Source organism: Gorilla gorilla, chromosome 6, assembly GCF_029281585.2.
Source record: "Gorilla gorilla gorilla isolate KB3781 chromosome 6, NHGRI_mGorGor1-v2.1_pri, whole genome shotgun sequence".
Lineage (NCBI taxonomy): Eukaryota > Metazoa > Chordata > Mammalia > Primates > Hominidae > Gorilla > Gorilla gorilla.
The window spans coordinates 37,757,494-37,775,980 of NC_073230.2; the positions used below are offsets into that span (position 1 = coordinate 37,757,494).

Here is an 18,487-nt window from a genome sequence, read left to right on the forward strand (position 1 = left end):
GCGGGGGGGTGGGTAAAAAGACGCCTACGGGGCATACTTAAAGAATCCTTGTAAGACATTTAATGAGTCATTACAGCATACTGATATCTAACATAAAAAACTGCTTTGGATAGCTTTTCATTCATTCAAATATTTGAGTAATAGTGTGTGTCATGAGAGGCACACTAATGACTTTGGGGCTACAAAAAATAGATCATAATTTTCACTTAAAATTGCTTCATTCATGTTCTTTCCAAAGAGAATATATGAAAAAAATAAAGTAAAAGAATTGTCAGACTAGGCGCTGTGGCTCACACCTGTAATCCCAGCACTTTGGGGGGCCGAGGCAGGCAGATCACCTGAGGTTGGGAGTTGGAGACTAGCCTGACCAACATGGAGAAACTCCATCTCTACTAAAAATACAAAATTAGCTGGGCTTGGTGGCGCATCCCTGTAATCCCAGCTACTTGGGATGCTGAGGCAGGAGAACTTCTTGAACCTGGGAAGCGGAGGTTGCGGTGAGTCAAGATCGCACCACTGTACTCCAGCCTGGGCAACAAGAGCGAAACTCCATCTCAAAAAAAAAAAAAGAATTGTCATAAACCGGTAGATAGTAGGAAGTAATGATTTTCCCTAGTGGACTGAATATATGGTCCTGATGTGAACTAAGCTATTCAAGAATGTCTGTTATACAAATTGTTGTATACTGATGTTTTATAGGTTCATCAAGGATTGCTTTGGAGGATTTATCAGAGGATTAATTAGACATTTAGCTATTTAGCCTGGTAAAACGCTTGTTGAACAAGGTTAAAATGTTTCCTGCTACCTTGTTTCAGAATGTATTCTGCTATATTGTGTTATTGGAACATTTGCTGTCCTGCTATTTTAATTTTATTTCAGATATTTTTGTCCTTTATTAAGTCGCTGTCATTTTTAAGTGTATAGATTTTACTTAGGTGTTTCCTCTTTGGCCTCTTGAGCAACTTTTCCTTTATAGCAGAAAGTTTACCTATTAGAAAACCGTGATAATTTAGAGAGAAGTTAGGTCATCTGCAACTGATCCTGCCTGTGGTTATAGAAGTTAGTTAGCTTGCATTTTCTGGGAAATTTTTCATAACAGATAATTCTGTATTTGCCAGACTCAGAACAGATCCTACCAGTAAATGAGATAAGTTCATCTTTTCAGTTTAGACTCCAGGCCTTTTGCTGCGCTTATGTTTTATATACTCTAAAGTTCTTTGCTTATGGAAGTTGATTTATTTGCCCCCCTTTTTTTTTTACTGGCATGTTTAAAACAATTTTACCTTTGAACGGAATTTGAAAAAAAATGCAGTGCATTCCTGCAAGCAGTGCTTATAATTGTGGTTATAATCACCAGTAATTAGAATTTCCTGATCTGCCTTTAATTGTGCCATTCTTGCCTCTAGAACTGAGGCCAACTGTATAGTTCATTTCCGTATTTATTTGGATATTTATTAAGTGTTGACTGTAGGTCTAGCTGGGTGCTTGGACAGAGTGATCAGATGTAATACGCAGAATAATATGCAATTTCTGCCCCACAGGTATCAAATTTGGGAGATAAGATCTACACAGAAGTGGTATTATGCATGATAATGTCAAATGAGTGTTATCAGTAAAAGGAATTCAGTAGGACAGAGAAGGACATTTTGCTTTTGAGTTCTCTAAAAGATTTCATTGAGATGGTGAGACTTGATCTGGGCTTGAAGGGATGGGAGTAAATTTTTAGTAAAGTAGGGTGAAAATATTGGCTTAATCAAGAGCAAAGGCATGGAGATGTAATGGGTATGTTCTATTGGAGGAAAATAATTAAATGGCAACACCAAATTTGTATTAGGCTCATAGTGGGAAATAGTGGGAAAGCCTTGTACAGGGAATGGTGGCATGGGGTTGCTTGCATGCATTCAGTAATGCAAAAGAGGACCAACAGCCAGGATGCTGTGACAGAAAGCTCAAAGCTTAGGAATCAGAAGAGCTGAGTTCTGGGCTTTTGATGTCTTTCCACTTAGACCTATATTCTCTTTAAGTGAGCAGTTTAAACAGAGCGTAGGTTCCTTATGCTTAATATTCTTTAGTTCCGTTATCAGAGATGGAATGACAGCTTCTGTTTTGTATTACCTGAAGAGCTTTGTATGGCCTGGTGTAGCAGATGGAGGTTACTTGCTGTAAAAATCTCCTGAACCCATTCCTCTGTCACTGATTCATTCCATTGTTTGTCATATTCATTCCATTTCTACGTAGGGGAGTGTTAAGCCTATTGATTATTGCCTTCTAGAAATAACTTAAATTAGTCAAATTACCTAATTGAGATCAGATGGAGTGGAGCTTTGTTTTAGGGACAGTATAAAGGAATGGTTTTGATTTTGGGGAAACTTGGAGTGCTGGCTTTGGATAGAGAACATTTATAGCCAGTGAGGTCGATGACATAGGAGGGAGGTTCATGACATCTGGGGGAGGAGCAGAATATTTGGATTGTTATAAAGGTTAAAATAGAAGAGTCCAAACATCTGGCATCTCATCTGTCTCTAATGTAGTCCCTGGTTACCTTTATTTCTCTTTGGATATAGTGATTGAGAGGATCAGTTCTTCTGGGTGATTTTTGCTGGTGTCTTTATTTTGTTTGTGGTTATTGGGAACTCTCATAACTAAGAAAGTTGCATTTAGATGACTTGTTTGCAGTTGTAGAATAATGATTTGGTATGTAAATCTCATAATAGGGCCTTCATCTTCTGTCATGCCTAAACAGATCTGACTTGATGGTTGGAGTAATTTTTCTACCACCAAAAAACCCAAAAATCTCACCTGTATTTTTCCTGCCAGTTGGTATATTCACCAGTCTCACGTTTAGGATCAGTCCCTTTTTGTTTGTGGTTGGTTTCTAGGAGGAAACAGTGTACAAATACTGAGTTAAAAGTACGGTTGGGCCACTGGAGATACAAAGAAAAATCTTTTTGCCTTAGTCATCAACAATGGAAAAGCATTTGGTAAAGTAACTTTGATGCAGCAGTATGTGTCATTGAGTAGTTACAGAAAGTTTTTCTTAATAGGAATCTGGATTTTATTATTAAAGAATGTCATTATAGAGGCTGGGTGTGTTGGCTCACGCCTGTAACCCCAGCACTTTGGGAGGCTGAGGCGGACGGATCACCTGAGGTCAGGAGTTCAGGACGAACCTGGCCAACATGGCGAAACCCCATCTCTACTAAACATACAAAAATTAGCTGGGTGTGGTGGTGCGTGCCTGTAATCCCAGCTACTCGGGAGGCTGAGGCAAGAGAATCACTTGAACCCAGGGGGTGGAGGTTGCAGTGAGCCAAGATTGCGCCATTTCACTCCAGCCTAGGTGAAAGAGCGAAACTCCGTCTCAAAAATAAAAATAAAAATGTCGTTTTAGAACTGTACTCTTTATTTTTAGAGACAGAGTCTTACCCTGTTGCCCGGGCTGTAGTGCAGTGGTAGGATCATAGTTCACTGCAGCCTCAAACTCCTGGGCAAGAACTGTACTGTTTTAAGAATTTACAAAGAATAAGAGTTGTCTGAAAAGTGTGTAGAGGGGAAAATTTCAATAAATGATAGCCACTGTTTACTGAATACTTACTATGTTGCAGGCATTATATATACATTATAATCTTTAATTCTCACCAAATTTCTAATGTGTAAGTAGTAGTATCAGTGTTTACAGGGAAGAAGTCAGGCCTGGAGGGCTGAAGTGCCTTCCCTGGGTCACCTAGTCTGTATGTAATAGAAACAGGATTTTTACCAGGTCTATTGGGCCTCACATTTCTGTATTTTCACCTGACTATTAAGGATAATAAGGAGATTGACATGTAAATAAACACAGGGCCATGTGCTGCATTGAAGTATTGTCCAGGTATGGAAGAAATACAAAGGGAGGGAATGATCGAGTCGACCTTGGGGTAGAGCACTTAAGAGAAAGATTCTTGGAGAAAGATGACACCTTAGTAGGATACTGGTGACCATCTAAAAGTTCTTTGGGTAGAAGAGAAGGATTAATGACACTAGTGATTCATTGTCTATATGTTTTCTTCTCTGTTTAACAAGAGCAGAATGATCTGGTTCATCTCTACTGTTGACTCTCTTCATCACAGTCTCTCTTGGCCTTTTATACACCAAGATGATCCTGCTGTTCCCATCCCAGTTTTTGTTAGTTTGATCATTTTCACACTGTTTACATTTGTAATATTTAGTACTGTTTTGTAGAGATAATTCCTATAGTTGTTTACACATATTTCTATTTTTAAATAGAATCGTGCATGTGTGTACTACCTGTGTGTCCGTGAGTTTATATATTTATTTAATCACGAATTCTTTGTTTTGATTCATCTGTTGGTTGAGTCCTGAGTCTGAGTATTTAAAGATAATACACTTCTTGAGTCCCATTTTTTTTCAAGAGCTCTGAAGACCCCTCTGCCATGTGTCCCAAATAATTATCTATATATGTTATATATGTAGATCTTTATACAGATCTTTCTATATATACATAGAGAAATTTCTCTATATAAATAATTTATCTATCGATACATACATTTATAAATATATCTACTCAGGTATATAGAAAGATAACTATACAGAGAGAGATGAATCAAGGATGAATCAAAACAAAGAATTTAGAAATGGACAGGCTGTGGTTAAGTAAATATGTAAATACATACTAATAGTACCCACATGCATATCATGTATATGTATACAGTTTTAAGAGTGCTTTACATAGATGTTTAACTTAGGATTTTTGACTTTATAATGGTGTGGAGGTGATATGCATTCTGTAGAAACTATACTTTGAATTTCAATATTTTTCAGGGCTAGCAATATACATAATGAAACTCGGTGGTGCTGAGCCAAATATCTCATGTAATTTTTTGAATACGGTATTGAAAGGGTTCTTGAGCACATTTAAGGTAGGCTAGCCTAAGCTACGATGTTTGGTAGTTTAGGTGTATGCATTTTCAACTGAAGATATTTTCAATTTACCATCCTAAGTCAAGGAGCATTTGTATATTAAGGATATTGTCCTTTTGTTTTTGATATACATTGCAAATATTTTAAATTCATTATTTGTCTTTGGAATTTGCTTCTGATGTGTTTAACCATGATACATTTTTTTTTCTTTTGTTGCATAATGCCTTAGAGCTGCCTTAAAAAACTGATTGGAAGCTTTATGTGCAAAGATAAGGCTTATTAATAGGCAAGGATTTTGATGTATCATTCTGTGAGACCTTTTGATTTAAGAGAAGAATCTACCAATTTCTTAGTAGAGATGGAGGCTATGGAGTGGGGCCTTTTTCAGTTCGGAGATCTTTATTCTTCTGTTTTCTTCCCTGCCTGTTGCCGTGCCTGGTATTCTCAATTCCGAATATTCTTTGTTGTTGTTGTTTTCCCCACAGTAAATCTCCATTCTCATGCTCTAGTGGGGGTATGGTATTTGCTTGGCTGTATGTAATGGATTGGGGACCTCGGGATCTGTTTTTTATTCAGTCTCTCAGTCAGTCTAGATTTTAGCCTCATGTACTGTGTTGGGAAGTCATGGAGCTCCAGATGCCTGAGTCCTTTGGGAATTATTTAGTGAGAATTGGCTTACTTGTGCAGACACTCAGGATCTGTGTTTGCTCCGTGCCATTGATGCTTTCATCTGTTTTTTTTTCTCATTTGCTGCCAACTTCTCTCAAGTTCTTTAACTCATTTTTATTAAATATTATTTATTTTCATTTTAGTAGGTTTTGGAGGGGAGGAGAGAGAAACATGTGTTTAATTCACTGTATTTAACTAGAAATCCAGGTGGTTCTTTGTACGTACTGTTTTTCCCCTTAGGCTCTACTTTGTAGGCGGTTGGATGGCTCTCAAGTGAGGCTTTTTAGGTTTACAATATTGCACTTTTGTTTAAGTTTGTTTGCCAGTACCCAGATGATTCTGATGTTTCAAATCAGTTGCCTCTTGCCCTCGTTTATGCCAAGTTTAACTTCAGGGAAGCAAATTTTTTAAGTTTCAAGGCAAGAATTCTTTAGTTGATGCTTAAAATCTGGTTGCAGTTTTAGGATCTCTGCTTTCTCCCCATGGTTGATCAGTTTCACTGTATTCGATGTAGCCTGTGTTTGGCCATTATAGGTTTTTTGTAGTTTCATTTTTAGGGGTGTCTAATCTTTTGGCTTCTGTGGGCCACATTTTTTATAGTTTCATTTTTAGGGGTGTCTAATCTTTTGGCTTCTGTGGGCCACACATAAAATACACTAACAATAGCTGATCAGCTAAAAAAAAAAAAAACAGCAAAAAATCTCATAATGTTTTAAGGAAGTTTATGAATTTGTGTTGGGCCACATTAGGCCATGCGTTGGACAAACTTGTTTTAATCGAATCCTCCTTCCTGTTTTTTTTCTTTATCTTTTTGGTGGTTTTCAAGAAGTTGAAGTAAACATACCTTTATTCCTTTCTTTTAAAATGCATGTACTACAGTTTGAAAAACATTGTACAAAATCATATATTTCATTTAGGAAATTGAATACCTGGAGGATTAGCTGTGCCAAAATCTTTTTCCCAATCCTTATAAAGTTCGGCATGAGGTATAATTCTAGCCTCACTCATTTGGTTGCAGTGAGTTTCACGTCACAGTGAAGGGAGGACAGTTCCTGTGAGAACACATGTGCTGGAACTAGAGAGCTGCCAAAACGTCTCTTTCACCACCCATCTTATTAGTTGTCTCTCACAGTGCTTCCGTTCCTGTCTACACTCTAGCTCCATGTGGCCTTCTTTCTTGTGCATGCCCATAGTTTCTGTTCTCTCGTAAGTTCAGCTTACACCTGAGCCGTCATGGACAACACTGTCTCTCTTTTACTTACTTTTGACCTTTCTGCTTAAGCTCTTTACTGCTGGCCAATATAGTCTCTCACTGTTTCTTAATCATATTTCCAAAAAAAAAAATTGATTGGCCTATGCCATCTTTTTGTTCCACTTCTGATTTGTGCCTAGCCAAACTATAAGTTGGCTATCTGGGTTCAGGTTTCCAAACAGCTTAGTGGTGTTAGGGGAGGGAGCAGTAGGACAGCAGGGGAACATGGTATATCTGAGGACTGTCTTAGCAGCAAGAAGGCAGGGATGGGACACTTCACCTTGGTAAGTGAGGGGGCATAACAGAGCTGAATACATCAAATAGTCCCTATTTTATTATGCTAGTTTATTTTTAATGGAGTACTTCAGGCAAATACTTAATAGTGCAGATTGAATAATGTAGGAAACTAGCTAATTTTTAAGTGTCAAAAATTGACTGCAAAAACCTGTACCCCGATCTGATGCTAGTTTCTGTTTTCTTTATGACTTCAGTGCCATGGTGTGGCAGAAAGACCATTAAAGTAGAAGTCAGGAGTCTTAGATTCTAGACCTGTTTTTGCTGTTCTGAAAGGCTTCACGTTCTGCATCAGATAAAATTTTAAGGTTATTGAGGTAGAATAGTGTCTAAGGTACTGTTTAGCTATAAAACTTGTGACTCACAGTATACTATACCAAGTTGGTAAAGGTAATTTCCACAAGAGTAGTCAGATTACAAAGCTTGTAATAACATGAAATCATGAGTACAGGTTAATGTAAAAAATTAAAAACGAGAATAGCTGGACCAGTACATCAGAGAGAAATACAGGAGTTTGTAGTGGACTGCATCCCTCTCATTTGAACTTGTTTTGTTTGATGAGGAGATCATCTTCATAAACTGATACAAAAGTCAGATATTATAATCACAAAATTTTCCTGACTTGAGTTGCACATAAACAGTGTAATGCAGTATGTAATATTGAAGTTTCAAATGCTTTTTGATTTTCCATGCTTTTTAAAAGCCATAGCTGGATATTCAGAATAGTTAAGTAACTTGAGTTTCTTTTGTTTTTTAGGATTTAAGTGCCCTGTATGCTCAAAATTTGTACCCTCAGATGAAATGGATTTGCATCTTGTAATGTGTTTAACAAAGCCACGAATAACCTATAATGGTAAGTCCAATGCTTTAAAATAATATTTTAAGTTAGAATTACCTTACATTTCATGAATTTCATGTTTCAAGTTTAATTTAGAAGGAGGGAAGGACATTGTTTTCTCTCTATTTTTACTAGTGCATTAATGCAGTGGTTCTCAAATTCTGTGATCTCAAGACTTCTTTACACTTCAAAAAATTACTGAGGACTTCAAAGAGTTTTTCTTTACTTGGGTTATATCTATCCATATTTGTCATATAAATTAAAACAGAATTTATAATTTTTAATTTATTTTGTTAAATATAATTATGTTGACAACTTTTAAATGAAAAGTAAATTTTCTAAGACAAAATATTTAGTGACAAGAGTGGCATTTTCAGGATTTTTACAAACTCTTTAATATCAGGCTTCATGACAAGGAATTCTCACATCTGCTTCTTCATTCAGTTTATTGTGATATGGCACGTCTTGTGTCCTCTGGAAAACTCTGCTGCTATACTGGAGAGAATGGGAATGAAAAAGGCAGATTTGGCCAGGCACAGTGGCTCAAACCTGTAATCCCAGCACTTTGGGAGGCCGAGGTAGGCAGATCACCTGAGGTCCCGAGTTTGAGACCAGCCTGGCCAACATGGTGAAACCCCATCTCTACTAAAAAAAAAAAAAAAAAAAAAATTAGCTGGGTGTGGTGGTGCACACCTGAAATCCTAGCTACTCGGGAGGCTGAGGCAGGAGAATCGCTTGAACCCAAGAGGCGGAAGTTGTAGTGAGCCGAGATTGTGCCACTGCACTCCAGTCTTGGAGACAGAGTGAGACTCTGTCTCAAAAAAAAAAAAAAAAAAGGCAGATACTGTCTTAGTGTTACCATGAAAATAGTTTTTACTTTGTTAATCTAAAAGGATTTCAAAGGCTCTTCCACTTCTCCTACTGTACAAGATTCTTTGGACCACAGTTTGAGAACTGCTGCATTGAAATAAAATCTTTTGGGTTAAGCCTAAGTAAAATATAATGTTCATAATGGCCATTTTCAAAAGTAAGTAAGCATGGTTGAAATTGCAACTTTTTTCTTTTTGTTTAAGAGTATAGAGTAAATGAAGGGAACATATATGAGGAGTAGGGAGAATAAAAGTTTATTCAATAGTAAATAGATGCCTAATGGGAGAAAAAGTCATTAAGAGAAACCCAAAACTCTACCTATGCAGTGCATATGTGTCTCTGTCTTTCCTCCCATACACAAATTTAGTCTGTGAGCTCTGGAGCTAACTGGTATTTTTGTTAGGTCTGGTGTTTTAGACTGTACCATTCTTTCCTGACCAAAATCTCTAGATATTCCAAAACCTAGAAAAGATTTTAAATGTAGCCTTGGCATACTTTGGAATAGACTTGGGGGGGAAAAATCAAGTAGTTCTATCCTAACCAATGAATAGAATAAAATGAAGGAAAAATGAAAGTTGTTTTCAAAATTTTATAAAGAAACAGACTTCAAAAGCTTAAGAGAAATTTCATTTTTTTAAAATATAAATTTTGGCCTGAAATAAAATGTGTAGAAAGGGTACCAGTAAACACTATAGCCAATTGAAAGATTGGCTAAATTCAACATATATTTTGAGCATCAATTATGTGCGAGGTACTGTGTTAGGAATTAGAGATATAGCAGTGAATGAACAGAAATGGAGCTTACAGCCTACTAATAGTAATAGTCACTGATTTCTTTGAGCTAGGAATTATTGGTTAAATAAAAAGGTTCTATGAAAAACTCAGTAGATATAGCAGCACTTATCTGAGCTTTCTCCTCAGGTAACAAAAATGTTGGGAGGGATAAAATTTAACATTAAAATGAGCATATTACTTTGGGTAGTGTTTTGCAAGTTGATCTAAGAATCAGTCTCTCAATTTTTCCCTTTCCTTCACTTTTTCTGGTATGGTGGTGCTTCAGCCACCCTATTACAGGGTTGACAATAGAGCACTTTTTGCCATTCATTTGCTGATGAAATGTGAAAGTGGTTTTAAGCAGTTACTTGGCATAATAAATGTATTTGTTGATTATATCCTAACCTTTTTGCATTATGAAATTGAATTGGCTACTTTGCATTATCTACTTCAAGTTTAGTTATTTAAGAAATAGAAAGTGTTCTCATTCAAAATTTGAGACTAAAAGTATATGGGTTTGTTTTTCATACCTGCTCCACTATCTTATTATATTCCATGATTATTTATGTTTAATATGAGTGTCTTTAAATATCCATAAATCTTAAAGCTTCTGGCTTTCAATTTGAAAATCACAAATATATTTGACCATATAATAATATGTTTACACACAGTCTTAGTATTCTGTATGTTTTTGTGTAATATATCTAGAATACAGTCTTCTTGTGTATTGTGATATTTAACAATTTTTTTAACTTTTAAGTTCAGGGGTACATGTGCAGGTTTGTTATATAGGTAAACTTGTGTCATGGGGGTTTGTTCTACAGATATTTTTTCACTCAGGTATTAAGCCTAGTACTCATTAGTTATTTTTTCTGATCCTCTCCTTCCTCCTACTCTCTACCCTCTGGAAGGCTCCAATGTGTATTGTTCCCCTCTTTGTGTCCATGTGCTCTCATCATTTAGCTCCCACTTACAAGTGAGAACATGCGGAATTTGCTTTTCTGTTCCTGTGTGAGTTTGCTGAGGATAATGGCCTCCAGCTCCATCCATGTTTCCACAGAGAACATGATCTTCTTCTTTTTTATGGCTGTGTAGTATTCACACGGTATATATGGACCCACATTTTCTTTATCCAGTCTATCATTTGATGGGCATTTAGGTTGATTCCATGTCTTTGCTCTTGTGAACAGTGCTGCAGTGAACATATGCATGCATGTGTCTTATAACACAAGGATTTATATTCCTTTGGGTGTATACCCAGTAGTGGGATTGATGGGTCAAATGGTATTTCTGTTTTTAGGTCTTTGAGGAATTGCCATACTGTCTTCCACAATGGTTGAACTAATTTACACTCCCACCGACAGTGTGTTAAGTGTTCCTTTTTCTCTGCAGCCTCTCCAACATGTTTTTTTTTTTGACTTTTTAATAATATGCATTCTGACGCTTGAAATGGTATCTCCTTGTGGTTTTGATTTGCATTTCTCTAATGATCAGTGATGTTGAGCTTTTTTTTCATATGATTCTTGGCCACATTTATGTCTTCTTTTGAAAAGTGTTCATCTCCTTTGCACATTTTTTCATGGGGTTGTTTGCTTTTTTCTTGTAAATTTGATTAAGTTCCTTATATATGCTGGATATTAAACCTTTGTCAGATGCTTCGTTTGCAAAAATTTTCTCCCATTCTGTAGGTTGTCTGTTCACTTTGTTGATAGTTTCCTTTGCGTGCAGAAGCTCTTTAGTTTAATTAGATCCCATTTGTCAATTTTTGGTTTTGTTACAATTGCTTTTGGTGCCTTTGTCATGAAATCTTTGCCTGTTCTTATGTCTATAATGGTATTGCATAAGTTGTCTTCCAGGGTTTTTATAGTTTTGGATTTTACATTTAAGTCTTTAATTCATCTGGACTTAATTTTTGTATATGGTTTAAGGAAGTTGGCGCGGGGTGGGGGTCCAGTTTCAATCTTCTGCATATGGCTAGCTAGTTATCCTAGCACCATTTATTGAATAGGGAATCCTTTCCCCATTGCTTGTTTTTGGTCAGGTTTGGATATTTGACAGTTCTTAATTTCCTGATTTAACTGTGCCTAAGTCATTAAACTTTTCTGCTAGATCACTTGTTTGGTGTCTTAAGAACTAATATATAGCCTTCTGCTTGGGGATACTATTACAACCAAATATTTCGAATTTTAAATATTTAACAGTATTTCAATCTAGAAATTAATAAATTTCATGCAATAAGTAAATAAACTTGTAGGCATTCTTAAAGTTGCTGACTGAAAGCTTTAAAAAATAAAAATATATATATTTTTGTTTTTAGAGTCAGGATCTTGCTGTGTTGCCCGGGCTGGAGCTGAGTGGCTATCTATAGGCACAGTCATGGCACACGACAGCCTCAAACTCCTGGGCACAAGTGATCCTCCTACCTCAGCCTCCTAAGTAGCTAGGACTACAGGTGCATGCCACCATGCTTGGCTTCTTTTATTTTTTATTTTGTAGAGATAAAAAATTCAAAGTATGTATTAATTGTATAAACATTCACAGCAAGAAGCATATACAGCTTCTTAATAAAAACCGTGTATAGGTTTTGAGGTTTTAAAACTAGCTCTTGGACAGTGGCCAGTTATGAGTAAGTGAAGGAGAAAGGAGCTTTGCCTGGACTGATTTGTAGGGTTACAGAGAGGTGGCAGATTAATAATGTACTTTCCTATCATAGGCAAGGGGAATTCTAATGCCACCTTGTTTTAAAGGCAGACCCCCCCCCCCAAAATGTCTGTCACAGGTGATGAGTCCAAATGGAAATTGGCTTCTTTAATACCTAATAAGCAAACCATCTAGGATTATTATAAAGTAGAACAAGGTAAAGCCAGAGAATCTCTAAAACTGAATCTTTTTAGTCAACTGGATTCCTCACAATTTTATATTTGAATTCCTACATGTTGATTCCATAGAGAGAGACATCAGATACATTGGGCCTCTAAATTGTGTTAGTGCTCAAACAAGAACATTTTTTTCAGCATACTGTTCATTTAACTTACACTTTTGTAGCCTTTTCCAAAGTAGCTAGATCTGAAATTTTGAAATTTATTTGTTAAGTGAATGTTAACTGTCTATAAACATTCATAGTTATAACACAAGAATAGTGGGGTTGTTTTCTTCAGACTGGATATATTTATATAGATAAGCTCCTGAATTGGATGAGTTCCAGAAATTCAAATATAAGTTGATGATTTAGAGTTTCAGACTCTTTGTCACAGAGATGATATTTGAAATATTGGTTTTTCAGACTAGCTCACCAAAACATTCTTATTTTTTTAAATGCACGGTATATCTGAACACCCACATCCTGGTACCTGAAGAAGAAATTGGCTGACTAGGTAGAAGCTCTCAGGGATTGGGCAGCTGGCTCGGCAGAGATCCCAATGGGACGCCCAAGGCTGTCAGGGCAGGGAAGGATTTTGAATGATGTGGGTGGTATTATCTATTGCAGATGGTATTTTGGCAGCTTGAAAAAAATTAAGAATGCCACAGTGAGTGTTCAACAACATAGATTACCTTCATGTGAAGGACTGCCTGTTTCATATACTTTTCCCTCTTTCATGTGCTTCATTGTTGAGTTTATGGACCTAATAATTCCTTGTATAGTCTATGAATCTAATACAAATTTTATGAGTATAGAGGCTCTCTTCATTTCCTTGCTCCTTATCTTCTAGGATATTTCAGACAAGCCAACAAATTAAATATTATTAGCAAATTCTTAGTTTTTAAAAAAATTTTATTATGTGTACATAATAGTACATTTATAGGGGTCCATGTGATATTCAGATACAAATGTACAATGTGTAATGATCAAATCAGGATAATTGGGACATCCATCACTTCAAGCATTTATAATTTCTTTGTATTAGGTGCATACCAGTTCTGCTTTTCTAGTTATTTTGAAATACACAAGAAATTATTGTTAACTATAGTTGTCCTGTTGTGCTTCCAAACACTAGGTCTTATTCCTTTTATCTGAAGGTATTTTTGTACCCATTAATCAAACCCTCTTTATATCCCCCTTCCCCAGTACCCTTCCCAGCCTCTGGTAACCATCATTCTTCTCTCTGTCTCCATGAGATCAGTTTTGTTTTGTTTTGTTTTGTTTTTTAAGCTCCCACATAATGAGTGAAAATACGCTATACTTGTCTTTCTGTGCGTGGCTTATTTCACTTAACATAATGTCCTCCAGTTCCATCCATGTTGTTGAAAATGACAGATTTCATTCATTTGCATGGATGAATAATATTCCATTGTTTATAGATACCACGTTTTCTGTATCCATTCATCTGCTGATGGATACTTAGGTTGAATCCATATCTTGGTTATTGTGAATAGTGCTGCAGTAAACATGGGAGTGCAGATATTTCTTCAATATACTGATTTCATTTCTTTTGGATATATATCCAGTAACAGGATTGCTGGATCATATGGTAGTTCTCTTTTTCGTTTTTTGAGGAACCTCTGTACTGTTCTCCATAGTGGCTGTACTAATTTACATTCCCACAACAGTGTACAAATGAACATCCCCTTTCTCCACAGCCTTGCCAGCATCTGTTATTGCCTGTCTTTTTGATAAAAGCTGTTTTAACAATAAGATCATATCTTATTGTAGCTTTGATGTAGCAAATTCTTAGTCTTGATTGTATTGGTCTTTAAACTATACCTGATTGTGGTATACTTTATATCATATAAAGTTCAGTTTTTACTTTAGACTTCTGTGATTCAAGGCAGTAAGATTTATTTACATTTAAGGAATCTTTGTTTTGCTTGTGGTTGGTACTATGTTTGTGCATGTGTACTTAGAAGAGGTACAACTTGAAATAAAGTTGTCTTCTGGGAGTTAAATTATAAACTTGTGAATCAAAATAGAGCTATTCAGAATCATCAGAAAGAAGAACAACTCTATGGACAGAGCAAGATGTGACTATTACCCTGTTAAAGTAAACATGTTTGAAGAAAGATTGAGCCAGTTGGAAGGCAATTTGTTCTGCAATAAAAATGATGAAAAAAGCTGCCAATTTCTACACTGTCTGTGGGAGAATCTATTTTGTCAGGCTCACACAAATATTGCAGGTGATTGTATCAGGCTGTTAGCACCTTGATTCCAGTTTGCGTATGCAGCCTGCTAATCATCTGGGTTCCTGTCTAACATGTTTGCAGGAAAGAGCATATTTTTTCCCACTGTAGATATAATCTGGTCTTCCAGGGAGTTGAGGTACTATTATAAGTTATAAGCCTATCTTCTGCCTTATATACTATATTTTCTTGGTTTTAAGATTCTCCCCTCAAAACACATTTTAATCTTTCTGAATTCAGGATGCTTTCTGAAATTGGCATTTTTTTTTAACTGAAGTTAAAAAAAAAAAGAAAACTTGCCAGCTACTAAGCAGAATTTTAAATAAGAAAGTCTAAGTTATCGCTGCTTGAGCATGTGTGAACTTTGCCTTCTGTGGCAGGTTTCTGTTCTCTGATTTGACGTCTCTGTTCATTTATGTACATTGGTGGTTTCTGTGGTTGAGTTTTAACTTAAATGTGGATCCCTAATTGCAGTCTTAAGTAACTTGATACAGCTTACATTGTAAGGCAGAATTGAAGAGCTATTTTTTATACTACAAACTGTTCTCCATGGAGTGATGTTAAAGGCAATGGGAAATGTCAAATGTCTTTTACTGCCTTACAAAAATCTCAAAGTTGGTGATATCCCAGAAGAGCCTGGCAGAAACAAATCCAAAACTGTTCATAAACCCATACGGGATTCCTGTACTAACATACAGTCTCTATTAACGGTGAACTTGTGATGAAAAATGACAAGGAGTGAGAGTAAGCAGATATGAGAATTATTACCCCTAAGAAATTTTAAAATTAACAGCTTTATTTTCAAATAGTTAAAATTATAAACAGATGAATAGGAAATATGGGAAAAAATAAGACACTGTAAATAAAGAACAGAAAGTTTTGAAAAATATTCAGATTTAACTAGACATTAATCACTGAAATTAGAGTCTGGCTGAATAGATAGGTTAAATGGCAGATTAGATAGAGCTGCAAGGAGAATTAGTCAAGTATAAGGTAGTTCTGAGGAAATTACACAGAGTGTAACAGAGAGAGAAGCATGGAAAATATGAGAGAGTACCTGGCATGGAGCCTGGAATGAGAGCATACACCATACATATAAAAATCGCAGAAAAAGAGATGGAATTGTGGAGAGGCAGTATTTGAAGGGAAATGCTGGAGAACCTTATAGAATTGCTGAAAGCTAGAAATTCTCAGATTGAAAGAGCCCAGTGATCTTAACTGCCATAAATAAAAATAAATCCATACCTAGAGACACTATAAACCACAAATACCAAACAAAAAGAGAAAAATGTTATTGTAACCCCAAAAATAATATTTTACCGTGTTACGTTTGTGTTAACATTTCTAAAATGCTTCTTGTTTTATGGAGTAATTTGAAATTTAGCAGATGTTTACTTTATAAAGATAATGGATCAGAAATGGTCATATAAGAAATTTGACAGTAGTTACAGTCTCATCCAGTTACCAAAATTGTAAGCCCATTTTATAAGGCACTAAATTCAGTTTTACTTCCCTTCTGTAAATACACATAGCTGCCCAAAAGTAGCACCAATTTGTGTTTAAATTGTTACAAAGTATAGCAGTACTTTGTACAAACTTTAAATTCAGCTTGTTGAGTCCAGATTCTAATTCTGTCACTTAATAGGAGTGTAATCTTAGTCTTGGTTTTCTCTCTTGTAAAAAAAATGAGACTAGAAATAGTACCTGTCTTCATAGAGTTACTGTGAAAATCAAATGAGAAATCATGCATAGTTCTTCACAGAAGAACTTCACAGGTAATGAGTGCTGAAGTTAACAAGACCTGTTGGTATTACTAAGAAATATTACTCTTGACTTTGAGAGGTAAACATGCTGTAGATGCCCTGTTACCTTTTAAAAAAAAATTTCGGTTGAGGAGGTGGGGTACATGTGTAGGTTTATTACATTGATCTATTGTGTAATGCTGGGATTTGGGCTTCTAGTAAACCCATTCCCCAAGTAGCAAACATAGTACGTAATAGGTAGTTTTTTAACCCTTGTCCCCTTCCCTCTCTTCCCACTTTTGGAGTTCCCTGTGTCTGTTGTTTCTATCTTTATGTCTGTGTGTACCCCTTGTTTAGCTCACACTTATAAGTGAGAACGTGGCTGTATTTGATTTTCTGTTTCTGCGTTAATTTACTTAGTATAATGGCCTCTAGCTGCATCCATATTGCTGCAAATGATATTGTTTCATTCTTTTTTTGTGGCTGTGTAGTGTTCCATGGTGTATATGTACCACTTTTTCTTTATCCAGTCCACCATTGATGGGCACCTAGGTTGATTCCATGACTTTGCTGTTGTGAATAGTGCTGCAGTAAACATACGAGTGCAGGTGTCTTTTTGGTTAAATGATTTCTTTTCCTTTGGGTAGATACCCAATAGTAGGATTGATATGCTGGGTTGAATGGTAGTACTGGTTTTAGTTTTTTGAGAGATCTTCATACTGCTTTCCACAGGGGCTGAACTAATTTACATTCCCACCAACAGTGTGTAAGTGTTGCCTTTGCTCCATATCCTCATCAACCTCTGTTATATTTTGACTTTTTTTTTTTTGAGATGGAGTCTCACTCTGTTGCGCAGGCTGGAGTGCAGTGGCTTGATCTTGGCTCATTGCAACCTCTGCCTCCCAGGTTCAAGCAATTCTCCTGCCTCAGCCTCCTGAGCAGATGGGATTACAGGCGCCTGCCACCACACTCGGCTAATTTTTGTAGTTTTAGTAGAGATGGAGTTTCGCCATGTTGGCCAGGCTGGTCTCGAACTCCTGACTTCAGGTGATCCGCCCACCATGGCCTCCCAAAAGGCTGGGATTACAGGCATGAGCCACTGCGCCTGGCCATATTTTGACTTTTTCTCTTTTTTTTTTCTCCCTGAGACAGAGTTTCATTCTTGTTGCCCAGGCTGGAGTGCAGTGACGCCATCTCACTTCACTGCAACCTCCGCATCCCAGGTTCAAGCAATTATCCTGCCCCAGCCTTCCAAGTAGCTGGGATTACAGGTGCCCACCACTATGCCTGGCTAATTTTTGTATTTTTAGTAGAGACAGGGTTTCACCGTGTTGGCCAGGCTGGTCTTGTACTCCTGACCTTGTGATCCTTCCGCCTCAGGCTCCCAAAGTGTTGGGATTACAGGCATTAGCCATCGCACCCAGCCCATATTTTGACTTTTTAATAGTAGTCATTCTGACTTGCGTGAGGTGGTATCTCATTGTGGTTTTGATTTGGATTTATCTGATGATTAGTGGTGATAAACATTTTTTCATATGTTTGTTGGCTGCTTGTATGTCATCTTTTGAGAAGTATCTGTTCATGCCTTTGCCCACTTCTTAAGGGGGTTGGTTTTGCTTGTTGATTCAAGTTCCTTATAGATTCAGGATATTAGTCCTTTGTTGATGCACAGCTTGCAAATATTTTCTCCCATTCTGTAGGTTGTCTTTTTACTCTGTTGGAATTCCTTTTGCTGTGAAGAAGCTCTTCAGTTTAATTAAGTCCCAAATGTCAATTTTATTTTTGTTGCGTTTGCCTTTGACGTCTTACTATAAGTTTTTTTTGTCTAGGCCAGTGTTCAGAAGAGTTTTTCCTAGTTTTTTTTCTAGGATTTTTATAGTTTGAAGTCTGACATTGAAGTCTTTAGTTCATCTTGCGTGAATTTTGATATATAATAAAAGGTAGGGGTTCAGTTTCATTCTTCTGCATATGGCTAGGCAGTTTTTCCAGCACCCTTTATTGAACAGGGTGTCCTTT

The 18,487-nt window shown here is 36.6% G+C and overlaps 1 protein-coding gene across 1 annotated transcript in view; it reads left to right on the forward strand.

The window, feature by feature from the left end:
• ZNRF2 (zinc and ring finger 2) overlaps nt 1–18,487 on the forward strand; it is an 83,102-nt gene that overhangs the window by 31,707 nt on the left and 32,908 nt on the right. The window contains exon 2 of the mRNA XM_031013169.3: nt 7,890–7,985. Coding sequence (XP_030869029.1) covers nt 7,890–7,985 — 96 coding nt within the window. The remainder of the gene's footprint in view (nt 1–7,889; nt 7,986–18,487) is intronic.